General features: G+C 47.5%; 1 protein-coding gene across 6 annotated transcripts in view; it reads left to right on the plus strand.

The window, feature by feature from the left end:
* Positions 1 to 14,998, plus strand: part of exoc4 (exocyst complex component 4) — a gene marked incomplete at its 3' end in the record, with an annotated part of 185,725 nt that overhangs the window by 36,358 nt on the left and 134,369 nt on the right. For all 6 annotated transcript variants that reach the window (XM_080538695.1, XM_080538696.1, XM_080538697.1 and 3 more), the window contains one exon: positions 3,724 to 3,898. In XM_080538695.1, the coding sequence (XP_080394821.1) occupies positions 3,724 to 3,898 (175 nt within the window). The remainder of the gene's footprint in view (positions 1 to 3,723; positions 3,899 to 14,998) is intronic.

The following is a 14,998-nucleotide window of genomic DNA, read 5'->3' on the forward strand; positions in this document are numbered from 1 at the left end:
TGTGTCTGTGTGTGTGTGTGTGTGTGTGTGTGTGTGTGTGTGTGTGTGTGTCTCTCTCTCTCTGTGTGTGTGTGTGTGTGTGTGTGTGTGTGTGTGTCTCTCTCTCTCTCTCTCTGTGTGTGTGGGTGTGTGTGTTGGTGATTACCTAGCACACTCACTTAGTGTAATGGGTCCCTTGAAGGCCCTATAGGGGGAAATAAATAACATGAGTGATGCAGCTCACACTCCGCTCTAACCCCCTCACACACACACACACACACACACACACACACACACACACACACACACACACATTAACACTCACACACTGACTAATTCAGAGTCATGCACACACACACTCAAAGACACCCAGAGTAGCCGCTTGACTGCCGAGCCGTGATCCCTCCCCGCTCCCGAGACCCTGTCTCCTGGCCGTCCATCTCCTGTCGCTGTGCCGTCCATCTCCTGGGTGTCTGGGGCGTCTGATCATTCTGGGAAATGAGGAGCAGGGTTCTGGGGAACTGAGGAGATGGATTAGAACGGCCTCTCCTGTGAGATAATGAGCAGAACACTGGGCGCAGGGAGATCTATCACACGCAGCTAGGGGTGGGACGATTAGAAAATGTCATGTCACGATTATCGTGGGCAAAATAATCGCGATCCACGATATTATCGTGAGAATTAAAAAAAAAAAAATATTTATATATATTTTTTAATGCCAATAAAACACACTGTAATCACTTTAACTTAGATTTTGTTGTATTTTTAGGACATTTTAAGTCAGTAATTCAAATTCAGATTCTAGTGGCACATATCTCTGGCCATAATCCGGGTCCTTAAGAAAGAGCAATTCCTTTTCGGCCAATCAGCACCTTTCATTAACGTACCCAAGGAAGTTTAAAGAACGCACTCCCCCAGCGTTGCCAACTTCCAGAGCCCCTTGGCGACTTAATTAGTCAAAAGCGACCAGCGACAAATCTAACTTCGTTTTCTGGTCATTTGGGGAATTACTGTAAAGCATCTAACATATCCCGTATTCCACGGTTCACGTTACAACCGAGCTCAGGAGAGACGAGTAGGGATACAGTCTATGGCGAGCGAGGGTTGCCGTCTCCTCTCTCCCTCAACACTCACTACCGCGGCCAGTCTGATAGCAGCCGCGGGGAGCATACCGTTGTTCCCCGGGTCCTCGCGGGGGGTTCGGGCAAAGTTCGGGAAATAACGGACGGTTGTCATGTGTTTATACAGCATGGATGTTACGTGCCTAATGCCTTTGATGCGCACACTTGCTACTTGCCGCTTTAATCATTGTATTTAGCCTATAGCACAAGTCATGCATTGAATGTAACCTCAAGTGCTGAACAGTATTAAGTAAACCACAATATATTTGCTAAAGCTTAGGGGCGACCGTGCCTTTTGCAGCCATAGACTGTCACTGCCTGGTAATAACAAGGAAGGCCAATGACAGTATCCCGTCTAAAGTTTTTCACCAGCCATGGTGAGAAGGCTAGCATACGTTACCTAGTGACTGACTGACAGACAAGGCTGACTTGACAGTAACGTTACCCATGCAGGCTGAACAATAGCGCGAGACAAGTTCTGTGAGGATATTTGCGCGCGGCTCATGTGAGGAATTGCAATTATATTACAGTAACAGCAAAAGTAATGTAGCCTAGGCTGAAAATAGCGCCAGACATTTGTTAAACACAGTTTATTCATAACATACGATTATGACGATTATTCAAATAATTAAAATTCTCCACGATTAAGTTATCGCGGGTGTTTTTATTACACACAGCGCAGGTCGAGGAAGGCTGGAGAGAACGCTACAGAGCAGACGGAGGATGAGGTGACGAGGTCACAAACTCAAAGAAGCCTGCGTGTGTGTGTGTATGTGTGTGGGGGGGGGGGGTGTGTGTGTGGGTGTGGGTGTGGGTGTGTGTGTGTGTGTGTGGGTGTGTGTGTGTGTGTGTCTGTGTGTGTCTGTGTGTGTGTCTCTGTGTCTGTGTCTGTGTCTGTGTGTCTGTGTGTCTGTCTGTCTGTCTCTGTCTGTGTCTGTGTGTGTCTGTGTGTCTGTGTGTGTGTCTGTCTGTCTGTGTGTGTGTGTGTGTCTGTGTGTGTCTGTGTGTGTGTGTGTGTGTGTGTCTGTGTCTGTGTGTGTGTCTGTGTCTGTTTACCTGTGTCTGTGTGTTTGTTTGTCTGTGTCTGTCTCTGTCTCTGTCTCTGTCTCTGTCTCTGTCTGTGTCTCTGTGTCTCTGTGTCTGTGTGTGTGTCTCTCTGTGTCTGTGTGTGTGTGCGTCTCTGTGTCTGTGTGTCTGTGTGTGTGTGTGAGAGACAGCCTTTGTCACATTGTAGCACCGCACCACACAGACCCATCCACCGCAGCATAGCTCATCCTGATTGGTGCCTCGTCCTGCCCATCCATAACATTTACCATGCTCGTCTGCCAAACGTCGTGACAGACACCCAGCCCAACGCCCCCTAGTGAAACATCCATCTCTCTTTTCACTCTCCCCGCTCCTGTCCAACGAACGACGAACGCTCCTCTCCGCTCCTCCCCCGCCCACCTCCCGCCGTAAATAAAGTCAGGGAGCGTCCTCCCTACATCCCTGGAAAACAAACCCCTGACAGATGTGTGTCAGTCCTGGAGGAGCCGGGCCGACGTTGACAGATGCTGCTAGCTTTTGTGAGACACAGCTGCCTCCGTGTGCCTCTGTGTGCCTCTGTGTGCCTCCGTGTGCCTCTGTGTGCCTCTGTGTGCCTCTGTGTGCCTCTGTGTGCTGGCGAGGCAGACGCCAGGACCCCTGCTGTCCCAGCGACTCACTGTTGAATCGAAAACCGCAAATTACCTGGAGTTTCGGTTTAGCGTCTGATTTATGTTTATTTTATGTAAAGATTAGATTCTGTTATGTTTATTATTCTGTGTGGGTGCGCTCTTGGAACTTTGTTGCAACACTTGCAACAAACACATTCGGGGGCGAAAAAGCTAAACAAATGTTTTCGTACCCCCAAGACCCCATGACATCCCTTTCTAATCAAGTGCAAGGGGCAGCATTCTTTTAACTGACAATGAAAGTTACTGAATGTCAGTACATCATGAATGTAAATGATGCATGCTTTTTTCCGTATCTCTTTGCTCTCTGGAAAGCTGTTGAATATACTTGAAATGTACTGAAGTGCTTCAGTACAGCAAACACCAGACTGTCGGCCTTGTCTACCAGCCCCAAAAAATATTTTGTCTGGTAAATATTCTCTCCCTGCGTCGAAAGTTTCGCCCTTGACTACAGAGCTCACAGTGAGTACCACACTGAAGAGCGGATATTAGCCAAGAGCTTTGAATCAACTCAAATGTAGCATTTCAGATTGAGCTGAAGGTCACCAGGATTATCACTCTGCACGAGTCCATCTAGTGCTGTTAAGTAGAGAGTAGGTTTTAGGCCGCCCAAGCTGACTGGAGTGAAGTGCTGACCGACCGGTCTGATCCAGAACCTGCTGCTAGCTAATCCTGAAACAGAAAGAACCTCACAATAAAACCTGGGATTGCTTGATATGATGACCTTAACCCTCAGAAGGAAAAAACAAACAGACAGATCCCAGATCAGTGCCTTAGGCGGGGGTAACCACTAACCACACTCTCCTTCTCCTGCCTCTCTCTCACTCTCTCACTGCCTCTTTCTTCCTCTGACTGCTGCAGCTTCTTCTCGCCTCACACCACAGCCTCTGTGTCTCTGCCGCCCTCTGCAGGCTGCTGCTGGAACTGCTGGAGCTGCTGTTCGACAAGTTCAACGCGGTGGCGGGGGCCCACAGCGTGGTGCTGGCCCACCTGCAGCAGATCGTGGTGTCGCCCAACGGCGCCCAGGAGGGCATCAAGCTGTATGAGCAGGCCGACGTCTCCGCCAAGATACAGACCGTCCTCCAGGTGAGTCAGCGGGGGGACGGGAGACGACGACGGGGACTTATATTTAGTTTTTCGACCCCTGGGAACGACAGCCTACCCTGTGAGCGTGGGGGACGGAATCCAGTGAGTTAGAGTCTGTGTGTGTGTGCGTGTGCGTGTGCGTGTGCGAGTGCGTGTGCGTGTGCGTGTGCGTGTGCGTGTGTGTGTCGTTGCTTTCGTGTTTATGTCAGATGATTTTGACATAGGGGGGGGGGGGGGGGGGGGCGGCAAGTCGCCTCGTCGTATAAACAGCTGTTTACCCCCCCAAAACGTGTACTACTCAGAGACTGATGTTGGTGGTGTGACGTCTCTGTCTCTTCATGAGGTTCAGCTGCCCTCTGTGTTGTGGCTGTGGACTGCACTTATATATCCCCTTTATCCAAAGCGCTTTACAACGGCCTCTCATTCACCCATTCACACACACATTCACACACCAATGGCGGCAAGCTACCATGCAAGGCACCGGCCCCGCTCACTGGGAGCAATTTAGGGTTCAGTGTCTTGCCCAAGGACACTTCGACATGTGGCCAGCCGGGGCTCGAACCGCCGATCTGCCGACCTTGCGATGATTAGTCGGCGACTCTATCTACCTGCGCCACAGCCGCCCCAGTCACCAGGCACAACATCCTAGGCTGTCAGGCTCCTTCCTGCTCTGAGCCCCCAGCCCCCCAGCCTCACCCGTCACTCATTACGGAGACGGTTGATACAACCCGACGCCACACCTCACAATGAGTCTCACCGCGGGAGTCCTCCGCTGTAGTGTTAGGCTTCTACACATTCTCCCACCTACGTCTAACTGGCTTGTTCCCTAGCCAACGGACCCTCAGGCTCTCCCGCCTCGGCTCGTTCCATCACGCCTGTGACTGTCGGCGTCGGCGCTGCTCGACAGTCGCTTCTACAGTTCACTTCTCTCTGAGAATGTGTCCACCTACACACTGTACACACAGAGTACACACTCTACACACTGTACACACACGGGCTCAGAGAGCGTGGAGTGGAACTGGGAGCCCTGGCACCACGGGGTTGTGTGATATCACATAATGTGACAGCGGAGGAAAACGGTGGGGAGGTGGAAAAACCGAAGCTTGATGGTTTAATTGGCGCTTGTTTACATTCCCCTGTTTACTTTCTGCTCCAGTCTGATTGGTTGAGGAGACGAGCAGATGTTGAGGTGACCTTACGATGGATCCCCGAGGAATGCCCGTCGTGGCTCCCAGCTCTCGATAGCTGCTGTGTGTGTGTGTGTGTGTGCGTGTGTGTGTGCGTGTGTGTGTGTGTGTGTGTGTGTGTGTGTGTTTGTGTGTGTGTTTGTGTGTGTGTGCGTATGTGTGTGTGCGTATGTGTGTGTGCGCATATCTGTGTGTGTGTGTGTGTGTGTGTGTGTGTGTGTGTGTGTGTGTGTGAGTGCGCATATGTGTGTGTGTGTGTGCCTTTATGTAAACTGCTCCTGGAAGAACATTAAACACTCGTGTATCATAAGCGAACGGGAGTTTCATGATGTTGTTGTCAGTTTCTTTGTCTGTCCTCTTTTTTTTCTTTTTTTCTTGGCGGTCCCTCAAGGAGCTACGCTGATTGATCTCCACCAAATGGGTTCATTCATTCTGTGTGTAAACTACTCGCGCTCGCGCTCCGCCCCGGGCTTCCTTAACAGAAGAAAAAAAAAAAAAAATCCATCATCCAAATCAATCAAAAGGAGTGATGAGGAGAACTTGGTTATTACAATAATAATAATAATAATAATAATAATAACTTTATTTGTATAGCACTTTTCCTGCAAACGTTGCAGCTCAAAGTGCTTTAATCATTATATAATCTTAATTTAATTATTTTTTTTGTAACTTAAATGCAATATTAAAAGGATGGGTTTTTATAATCTTAATTTAATTATTTAGTCATTTAAAGGCAATATTAAAAAGATGGGTTTTTAGTCTTGACTTGAACATATTTGCTGAGGTTGCATCCCTAATGTAAACTGGCAGTGCATTCCACAATCTGGGTGCATAAAATGAGAATGCAGCCTCACCAAATCTCTTCTTTTTGTACATGTGGTACACAGAGATAATCAGCGACCTGAGAGCTCTATTGGGCTGATATGCTAGCAGAAGACCTGAGAGCTCTATTGGGCTGATATGCTAGCAGAAGACCTGAGAGCTCTATTGGGCTGATATGCTAGCAGAAGACCTGAGAGCTCTATTGGGCTGATATGCTAGCAGAGGTCCTGAGAGCTCTGTTGGGCTGATATGCTAGAAGAAGACCTGAGAGCTCTATTGGGCTGATATGCTAGCACAAGACCTGAGAGCTCTATTGGGCTGATAATGCTAGCAGAAGACCTGAGAGCTCTATTGGGCTGATATGCTAGGTAATGGTTCCTGTTTCTTCAAGGTAGAGGCTTGGTCATTATTTGTGTGTTTAATATCACTGCAGGAGTCTGTTGTTTTTTTATTTAGCCATGTGGAGGTTTACCATCGAGGGGCTGACTGAGGAGTTGGCAGCTGCGTTTTTTTTGCTAGTTTAGTCTTTCTCCCTCTCTCTTTTTAGTTTTTTTGTTCTTTTCCTATGTCTGTTTTTTCTCCCTCACATCCTTCTTCCCTCTGTTTCATCTTGTTCAGAATTCTCAGAGGGCTCTAGAGTTGGAGAGGGGAGGGAGGGAGGGTTAGGCACAGACCGGGGAGTAGGGAGGGAGGGAGGGAGGGAGGGAGGGTTAGGCACAGACGGGAGGAGGGAGGGAGGGAGGGAGGGTTAGGCACAGACCAGGGGGAGGGAGGGAGGGTTAAGCATAGACCGGGGAGGAGGGAGGGAGGGAGGAGGCACAGACCAGGAGGGAGGGAGGGAGGCAGGGAGGGTTAGGCACAGACCAGGAGGGAGGGAGGGAGGGAGAGAGAGTTAGGCACAGACCAGAGGGAGGGAGGGAGGGAGGGAGGGTTAGGCACAGACTGGGGGGAGGGAGGGAGGGAGAAGAAAGAGGGAAGGGGAATGGAGTGGTGCAGGCTGCTATTGAGTAAATGGGCTTGTCATCACTCCATCAGCCCAGGTGGCGAGGAGTCCCAATTTGACCTTGAATGTTTCTCTCTCTCTCTCTCTCTCCCTGCTCCTCCAAACCACTCAGAGCAAAAAGCGCCGGCACCGCCGTGCCAACTGTTGCTAAGGCGCCCCTGCACTCAACAAGCTCTCAACAGGCAGGCAGGCCTTGGGCAGCTCGGGAGTCAGGAGCGAGTTTTGGTCAAAGACTGACTTTATTGGAAGGAAGGAAGGAAGGAGGAAGGAAGGACAGTCAAGCATTTTGTCTCCTAGTCGAGCGTTGATGAGAGATGGCCCTGGAACCCTTGATTGGCTGTGAAATGCTCGTTTCACTTAGGCTGTGATTGGAAAGTGCTGGGTTTAAAAAGAAAAGAAAAAGAGAAAGTCTTTTGATGGCCTGAGAGCTGACTCATTGATTGCCTGTCGCTGCAGTCACCAAGCACAACACCCCTAACAACGTATAGAGAGTATAGAGGGAAAAAGGGATCCACTGTTGTCAAGGCTAGTCTGGATGAATGGGTTGACAGAGTGACTGACTGATGGAGGGAGAGAGAGAGTGACAGTCTAAAAGGGTGTAATCAGTGTTACGGCTGAGGTGAGAGAGAGGAGAGGAGAGAGTACATGGAGTACTTACTGTCCTGAAGCCTGTCTAGGTGGGTAGGTGGTGTTCTGGGTCAGGTTGGTACTGGGTTGTCTGTGAGACGCACCTGCTCTTTAGTTATGTAATCTGCATTGTTTTCGTAGTCTGGTTACTAATGATCTCCTGCCACTTCTTGGAAGACCACGGTTGCCTGCCAAGGGGGTCCTGGCTAAATTCCCAACCTGGCATATGATACAGCATAGTTATGGCCACCGGTTTCTGTTTGAATCACTGACTGAATCACCCCCCCCACCTCCCACCTCTACTACCTCTCTACTGCACTATTCCCCAGGTCGTTGTTGTAAATGACAACATTTAGCTAAAATTGACCTGCTAGGAGAGGGAGAGGGAGAGAGAGAGGGAGGGGGAGAGAGGGAGAGGGAGAGGGAGAGGGAGAGGGAGAGGGAGAGGGAGAGAGGGAGAGAGGGAGAGAGAGAGAGAGAGAGAGAGAGAGAGAGAGAGAGAGAGAGAGAGAGAGAGAGAGAGAGAGAGAGAGAGAGAGAGAGAGAGAGAGAGAGAGAGAGAGAGAGAGAGAGAGAGAGAGAGAGAGAGAGAGAGAGAGAGAGAGAGACTCTGCAGTCCCTCTGTGGCAATGGGAGTCATTAAGTTGTTCTCCAACGCCCCGACCGCTGGAGTCTCTGACGTACCAACACACCCAGTTGCCAGTGGCTCCTTGCGACCCCGCCGCCACGATGCCAGATGATGTAATCTGAGAGAGAGAGAGAGAGAGAGAGATAATGTAATCTCTTGATTAGAATACTCATTATGGGAAATGAGCTTTTCTTATTCAGTCACTCGTGTTATTATTTCCTGGCCGATCCTATCTTTTTTTTTTTTTGCGAAAGTCTCATTCCCTCCCTCCCTCCCTCCCTCTCTCCTCCTCTCCGTTCTCTCTCGCTCTATCCCTCTCAGGCCTCCCTCCGCAACCTCATCTTCCTCCCCCTCACTCTATTTCCCATCCGTCCCTACCTCTACCTCTCCATCCCCTTGTCTCCCCCATCCCTTGCTTCCCTGAGTGACAAACTCTGAACAGGGCAGGTTCCTGAGGGAGGCTGAGGGAGGCTGAGGGAGGTCGCTGAGGGAGGCTAAGGGAGGCTGTAGGGTCGCTGAGGGAGGCTGTAGCCGAGGCTGCTCTGGGCTCTGCCTCTCCTCCTCATCCAGTGGGGGTACTAGGGAAGTGCCCGTGTACCCCCCTACTGAGCCCAGGTGAGTGTGTGAGGAGTGTGTAACTGCAGTCTGCTGGTGTGAAACGTCCCCTGGAAACAGCGGATAATGGCGTATAATAACTGCTGTCTTCCGTTAGGCCTGGTTCAGCTGACTACTACCATCTAGGCTAGTACTGGCTCAGGGGTGTGTGAGACAGGGTTTGAATCTTGGTTAACTGTAGATTAACAGGTGAGATTATGTTGTGTCTCTTCGTGACGTTAGAATTATAAGGTTCTATCTCCATTTTTGTCAAAGTTATGAGTTTTTCTACATAATCTGATCCATTAGGTGTTTATTAATGCCTGTGTGGTGTTGTTTTAAAAATGTTGAAATGTTTGAGTTAGTCATTCATAAAATACAAAGTTTCCATCTCACAAAACATAATGGAATGTAAAAACTTGTAATTCTAAGCTCACGTCTTGTCTCCCTCTCTCCACTCTCTTGTCTCCCTCTCTGTTGACTTAAAGTACACTCATGGAGCACTTTATTCTGAACACCTGGACACCTTCTCATTCATCCAGGTGGTGTGATGGTGTGGGGAATGTGTCTAGGCTCACTTCAGGCTCGTTACAAATCAATCATCTCTTGAATGCCTCGGCCTATTTGTGTATTGTTGCTGACCATGTGCATCCTTCATGGCCACAATGTACCTGTGTGTGTGTGTGTGTGTGTGTGTGTGTGTGTGCGTGTGTGTGCGTGTAGTGAAGCGAAGTGAAACTTTATTTACGTATATAGCGCCTTTCGTACATGAATGCAACTCAAAGCACTTTCTGTGTGTGTGTGTGTGTGTGTGTGTGTGTGTGTACAGACTGGTGGAATATTGATTTCTGAACTCTTTTTTTTTTTTTTTATACATTTGTTTTTCTGATTTTATCCCTTTTTCACCCAATTTGGTATCCAATTGCACCCAACCTAGCATCCAATTATCCCCTGCCTATTGCGTAGGATCCGCCGCACGACCCCGTGGCCGGCAGCCCCAGGGAGATCGCCAGGCAGACTAGCTGTCTGGCTCCTCGAGCCCGACACCGTTACTCCAGCACCAGACGGGCGGTGTTGCGCGACGGATCCTTGTCCGGAAATAGTCCTATACCCCCCTTGGGAGCGGCCGCTCAATATGCCGCTCCCTGTGAGCCCCGGCCATATCCGGGTCTGGCGAGACCGGGATTCGATCCCAGTCCCCGGTGGGCAGCTTGCACTAGAGGCCAATGCTTAGACCGCTGCGCCACCGCGGGGCTGATTTCTGAACTCTTTCTAAGTTGAAACATTAGTATTGTGTTTAAAAATTCATATGAACTTGTTTTCTTTGCATTATTCAAGCTCTGAAAACACTGCAACATCTTTTTGGTTATTTTGACCAGTTGTCATTTTCCCACAAATAAATGCTCTAAATGACAATATTCTTATTTGGAATTTGGGATAAATGTTGTTAGTAGTTTATAGAATTAATTAATTAATTAATTTTGCCATTTAGCAGACGCTTTTATCCAAAGCGACTTACAATTACGAATTACAGGGATATTGCCCCTGGAGTAACTGAGAGCTAAGTGCCTTACCCAAGGGCACACTAGTAGTGGTGTGGCTTCAGGCGGGATTTGAACTCACAACCTTCCGATCACAAGTCCAACTCACTATCCACTAGAGTCTAGACCACCACTACCCCTAGAATAAAACCCACATGTTTTAATCTACTCAAACACATAGGTCTATAAATAGGAAAACCAGATAACCTGATCATTTTGCTCTCTTAATTCTTTCCAGAGCTGTAGATACACACCTACACAGTACACACACACACACACACACACACACACACACACACACACACACACACACACCCACACACACGGAAACAACTTTTCTTTCTCCATTATGAGAAGTGTGGAAACGCGTTGACCTTTTCCACATGACGTGTCCGGAGACACACAGGAGAGCCGACAGCAGCGTGAGGGACGGCCAGTTACCGGCCGTGGCTGAGACTTCCCATAGACCACTGAGCCACTGGCCCGGGGAGGCACAACATGGAGTAGGTTAACATGACGCTTCTGAAAGTCAAGATCCGTGTAGTGGTCTCAGTCCCCTGTTTGGGAATGTTGGAGTGGCCTCCCCAGTGTGTTCTGTGGAGATATGGATTTTGACATGAAACACCATGGATTTTTGACCGTCGTAATTGGCAGCATCGCTGTCGGTTTGGGAGTGTTCTGTACTCTAGCAGTGTTCTGTGTTTGTGTCACACTTTTTAAAGTGGCTTTCTTCAGAGATGCGGATTGTAAATATAAAATGTATAGATGGTTTTACTCCAAGCCCACATTATTTGATTTACAGTTTAAGTGCACCGTCACGTCACGCCTTCCCTTTATGTTTTTTATGACCTTCAGATTTCTTTCATCGTTTGTCAAAGAATTGTCCCATGGTTAGAAGCACTGAGTAGCTTTCAGTGGAATGCACTCTAACTAAAACTCTGTCTGTCGGCTCTATCCAATTGCATTTGATAGGGTTGTCTGTATTGCATTACACAAAGCAAACTTCACTTGTACGTGAACTTTGATCCCACTTTGATCCACTTCAGACTGACTTTTGCTTGAGTTTCCATGAGTCCAAAGTAGTCAGTTCCAACATTATTATGCGCCTGGGAAATAACAAAGGAAGTGAAGATGCTTTTTCAAATCAACGACCACATACTACAGGCACCATCAGGTAATTGAGAACGTCGTTCATCAGAGACCATAGTTCAAGAGACGACCCTCCTGAATCCTTCACATTGGGATGGTGTTAATTGACCTATGTTTGGTCTTGGAGTTGTCACAGTACTTTCAACCCTGTCTGCCCTTTGACCTCTTGCCACCAATCAAAGGTGCTCAGAGTTTGTTAATTAGCCAGGTGATTGTTCCTCTCCCTGTGGTAGTGTTGTCTCTGTGACGGCTCCTCCTGCGTCAGCACTCCCGTGGTCCAGTGGGTTGAGTGCAGACTGCGGTCCTAATGAGCAGTCTGGCTCGGTACCAATCAACAACAACAACACGGACGCTCGCTGTCGGTCCTCAAGAGAATCTGTGTTTTGCTTCAGTTGTTGCTAAGCATCAAAACAACAACGAGGAAACTAGCAAGGGGCAAGGGCATGGGCTTCTTTTAGAAGCGCCCAATACAATACAAATAAGTCTGGAAATAGAGGTATGAAAAGTGGTTGTGATAAGGTCTCTGGTAAGGTGGTTCAGCCCCTGCCTTAGGATAGGAGGTTTTGAACCACGGCACCTTGAGTCCAGACTTCCACCCCCTCTCTTGTCGAGATAGAGTATGAGCCTGTGGCCTGGACATGCCCAAGAATGAATGCAGCATAGCTTAGCATCTAGAGATTAGACAAAAGAAGAGGCATCGGTGCAAAAATATGTCAATAAATATCTAACGATACCGGGGCTTAAATATGCAGGCCTTCCTCGCGGCTTGTCAACGGAGTGAAAACAAGGCGAAAATTGAACTGCCAGGAGAACAACACCGCAAGACAATGATCTGCTTTAATTAAATACGATGCGTTCAACATCGCCATGTTGTTCTCGCAATGTTTTAATGAACTGTCACTACATCCCTCCCTGAGGTGTCATATTTACATATTACTTGAGCACAGTGAAATCGATAGTGTCTAAACTTCCCTCCTACCAACCTTATCTTGGTTCGGAGGAATAGAGAGATCTAAAGGTGGATGCTTAAGTTATTCTTCGATGACTCTGACTTGAATGCGAAATGCCCTTTTTTTACATCTGTTTGGAATGTTGATTCTCCGCCTGCTGCTGTCCTGAGAATCACAGGATTTAGTATAATGACTCTTAATGCTGGTACTGTATGTTTGTGCACAACAGTCATACTGATCATCTGTTTTAGAGGATGTTGTCGTCCATGGAGACACACTGGCCGTGCCATCTCTAGGGACACAACGATACCACTTTTACATTTTTCTTTGCCGTTACCAAGTACTGAGTACTGAGCTTTTATTATCGGCGTTAACTGATAAAAGGGTTCTGTTTTCTTTAACAAGCTCTTGTATGTGGACGGGCTATGCTTGGCATAATTATTGTCCATCTAAAAACAGTAAACACCATGCTCAAGCTTAACTTCTTAATTAAAGACCCCATTTAAAAACTTTGCATGAGAAGAAACAAGTACAACATGACTGAATTGTGCTGTGAAACTTTTGCTTTCCTTTTTACTTAATTCCAGACTGCAGAGCGAGGTGGAGAGCAGTGAAAATGTGCATTTCTTCCACTACAAAGACGCACCATTCCATATGAAAATACAGCCTCAATGTATTTTGCTCCCTGATGCTAACAAGCTAACTCTGTTACTAGCGTAGTTGTTCCTGCAAAGTTTGTGTTACTATAATTGCATCACTACCTGCTAAACTTGCCAGCTCGGGTAGCCTAGCAACAAGTATCACGTCTTTCCTGTGCGCAAACACTTGATGTGATCACGATATCACCGCTGCCTTCAAATCTCAAACCAGGTTCCTGTTCAGTTACCTTAAGACAAATACGATCCCCTGGAAGGATTGTGACAAGTAGCTGCCTCTGGATTGAGGCACAAACATGGATGTTATTGTTTTTATGGTTAATATTTGTATTGAGTTTCACAGAGACATGTACACAACAGGACATAACAACAACAACTAGTATCCGTGGGGGAGGTTATTGTCCCATGTAAGAGAAGAAAACTAGTTTTGCACTTTGTTATGCAGTACATTGTCCATAAACAATAATAGAGAATGTTCTTTCTCTTTTTTTTTTCTTTTTTTTTTCAAACAAACTAAAGGCCCCTGCCCACTGTGCGATTTGTCCACGATTTCGCCACAAATTTGTTGTCGCAGACTACGTTGCGTAGTCGTAGAGACATCCTAGCGTCGTAAGGCCAAATCGGGACGTCGTAAGTCGCACAGTGTGAGAGAGTCAGCGATCAACGACTAATTGCTCCTACGTTCTAAAGACGAGGCTACGACCTGCCGACAAATTTCTGGCAGGCCAGACATTTTCGTCGTGGCTCGTGAAGTGTGGCTGGTCCTACGACACGATTCTGCACATACATCCGCTCAAAATCATCACAAGCCCAATAATGGCTGCAAAAAGAAACCCTACTGCTCGTGTTCAGTGGTCCCAGCCACTGGAAGAAAGATTGGTAGAGCTTTGGAGGGAACACGGGTGTCTGTTTGACGTCTCCTCCGCTTCCTATCATGACAGAGGGATGAGGGAGAACAGTTGGAAAGAGATTTCATCTGCCCTTGAGCTACCTGGTACGCTGAGTTTTGATTGCAATCTCTGTTGGTCTCAATGACTTCCTTTGGCTAGCTAGATTCACGTGAACCACGCACAGCTAGTCAACATTGACATACATTGAAACATGAAATACATGAAATTAAATCAATAGACAGCAGCTAACGTTAGCCGTCTTTCTTGATCTGTTTAGTAGGCTAATGTTTTTTTAAGTAGTAGCTAGCTAACGTTAGCTGTTTATTTTATTTCAGCCAATGAGGTGCAAATGAGAGCAGCTTCTCTTCGCACCCAGTATGGCAAACTATTAAAGCCAAGTGGGAGTGGAGACAAAAATCCAACTCCAAGGCAGTCCTGGATCTTAACACATTTGGATTTTTTAAAACCATATGTTGTTCATCGGCATGCAGAAACTAGTTTGACAGTAAGTAGGCCTACATCACCGTTACCATGCAGATTTCCCCACTAAATAGTTCCACAGTAGGCCTGTGATTTCAAGGTAGACAGCCTGAGTTATAGCTATACTTCTAATAACTATACAGGTGAAATAAATGCACAGAATATCACACAATTCCCATTAATTGTAGAATCAGATTGACAGAGCACAAAGGAGATGTGTCAGGCTGAGGTAAATGTATAGAACTCAATAGACTGAATTCAGCACCAAACATGGGTTATACAGGTTATATAAACAGCTCCTTCTGCAGGTCTGGTGACCTGGATAGGTTGTGTTACATGCCACAATAAGTACATAATAATACAACATTAATGAGAAAGCATCTTTGCCTGCATTTACTGTACTGCTACTGAGCTGTGCCTTTTTTTTGTAGTTGAATAGTTCAACAGAAGACCCTCCTGAAACACCACTGGATGATGATACACAAGATCAGAGGCAGACAGATGCAGGTCCAGAAAGAGAGCTTGATGTGGAGAGTGAAGGGTCACATGTGACTTCACGTGACCCTGCCATGA

The sequence above is a fragment of the Nansenia antarctica genome, assembly GCF_963989245.1.
Source record: "Nansenia antarctica genome assembly, chromosome: 8".
Lineage (NCBI taxonomy): Eukaryota > Metazoa > Chordata > Actinopteri > Argentiniformes > Microstomatidae > Nansenia > Nansenia antarctica.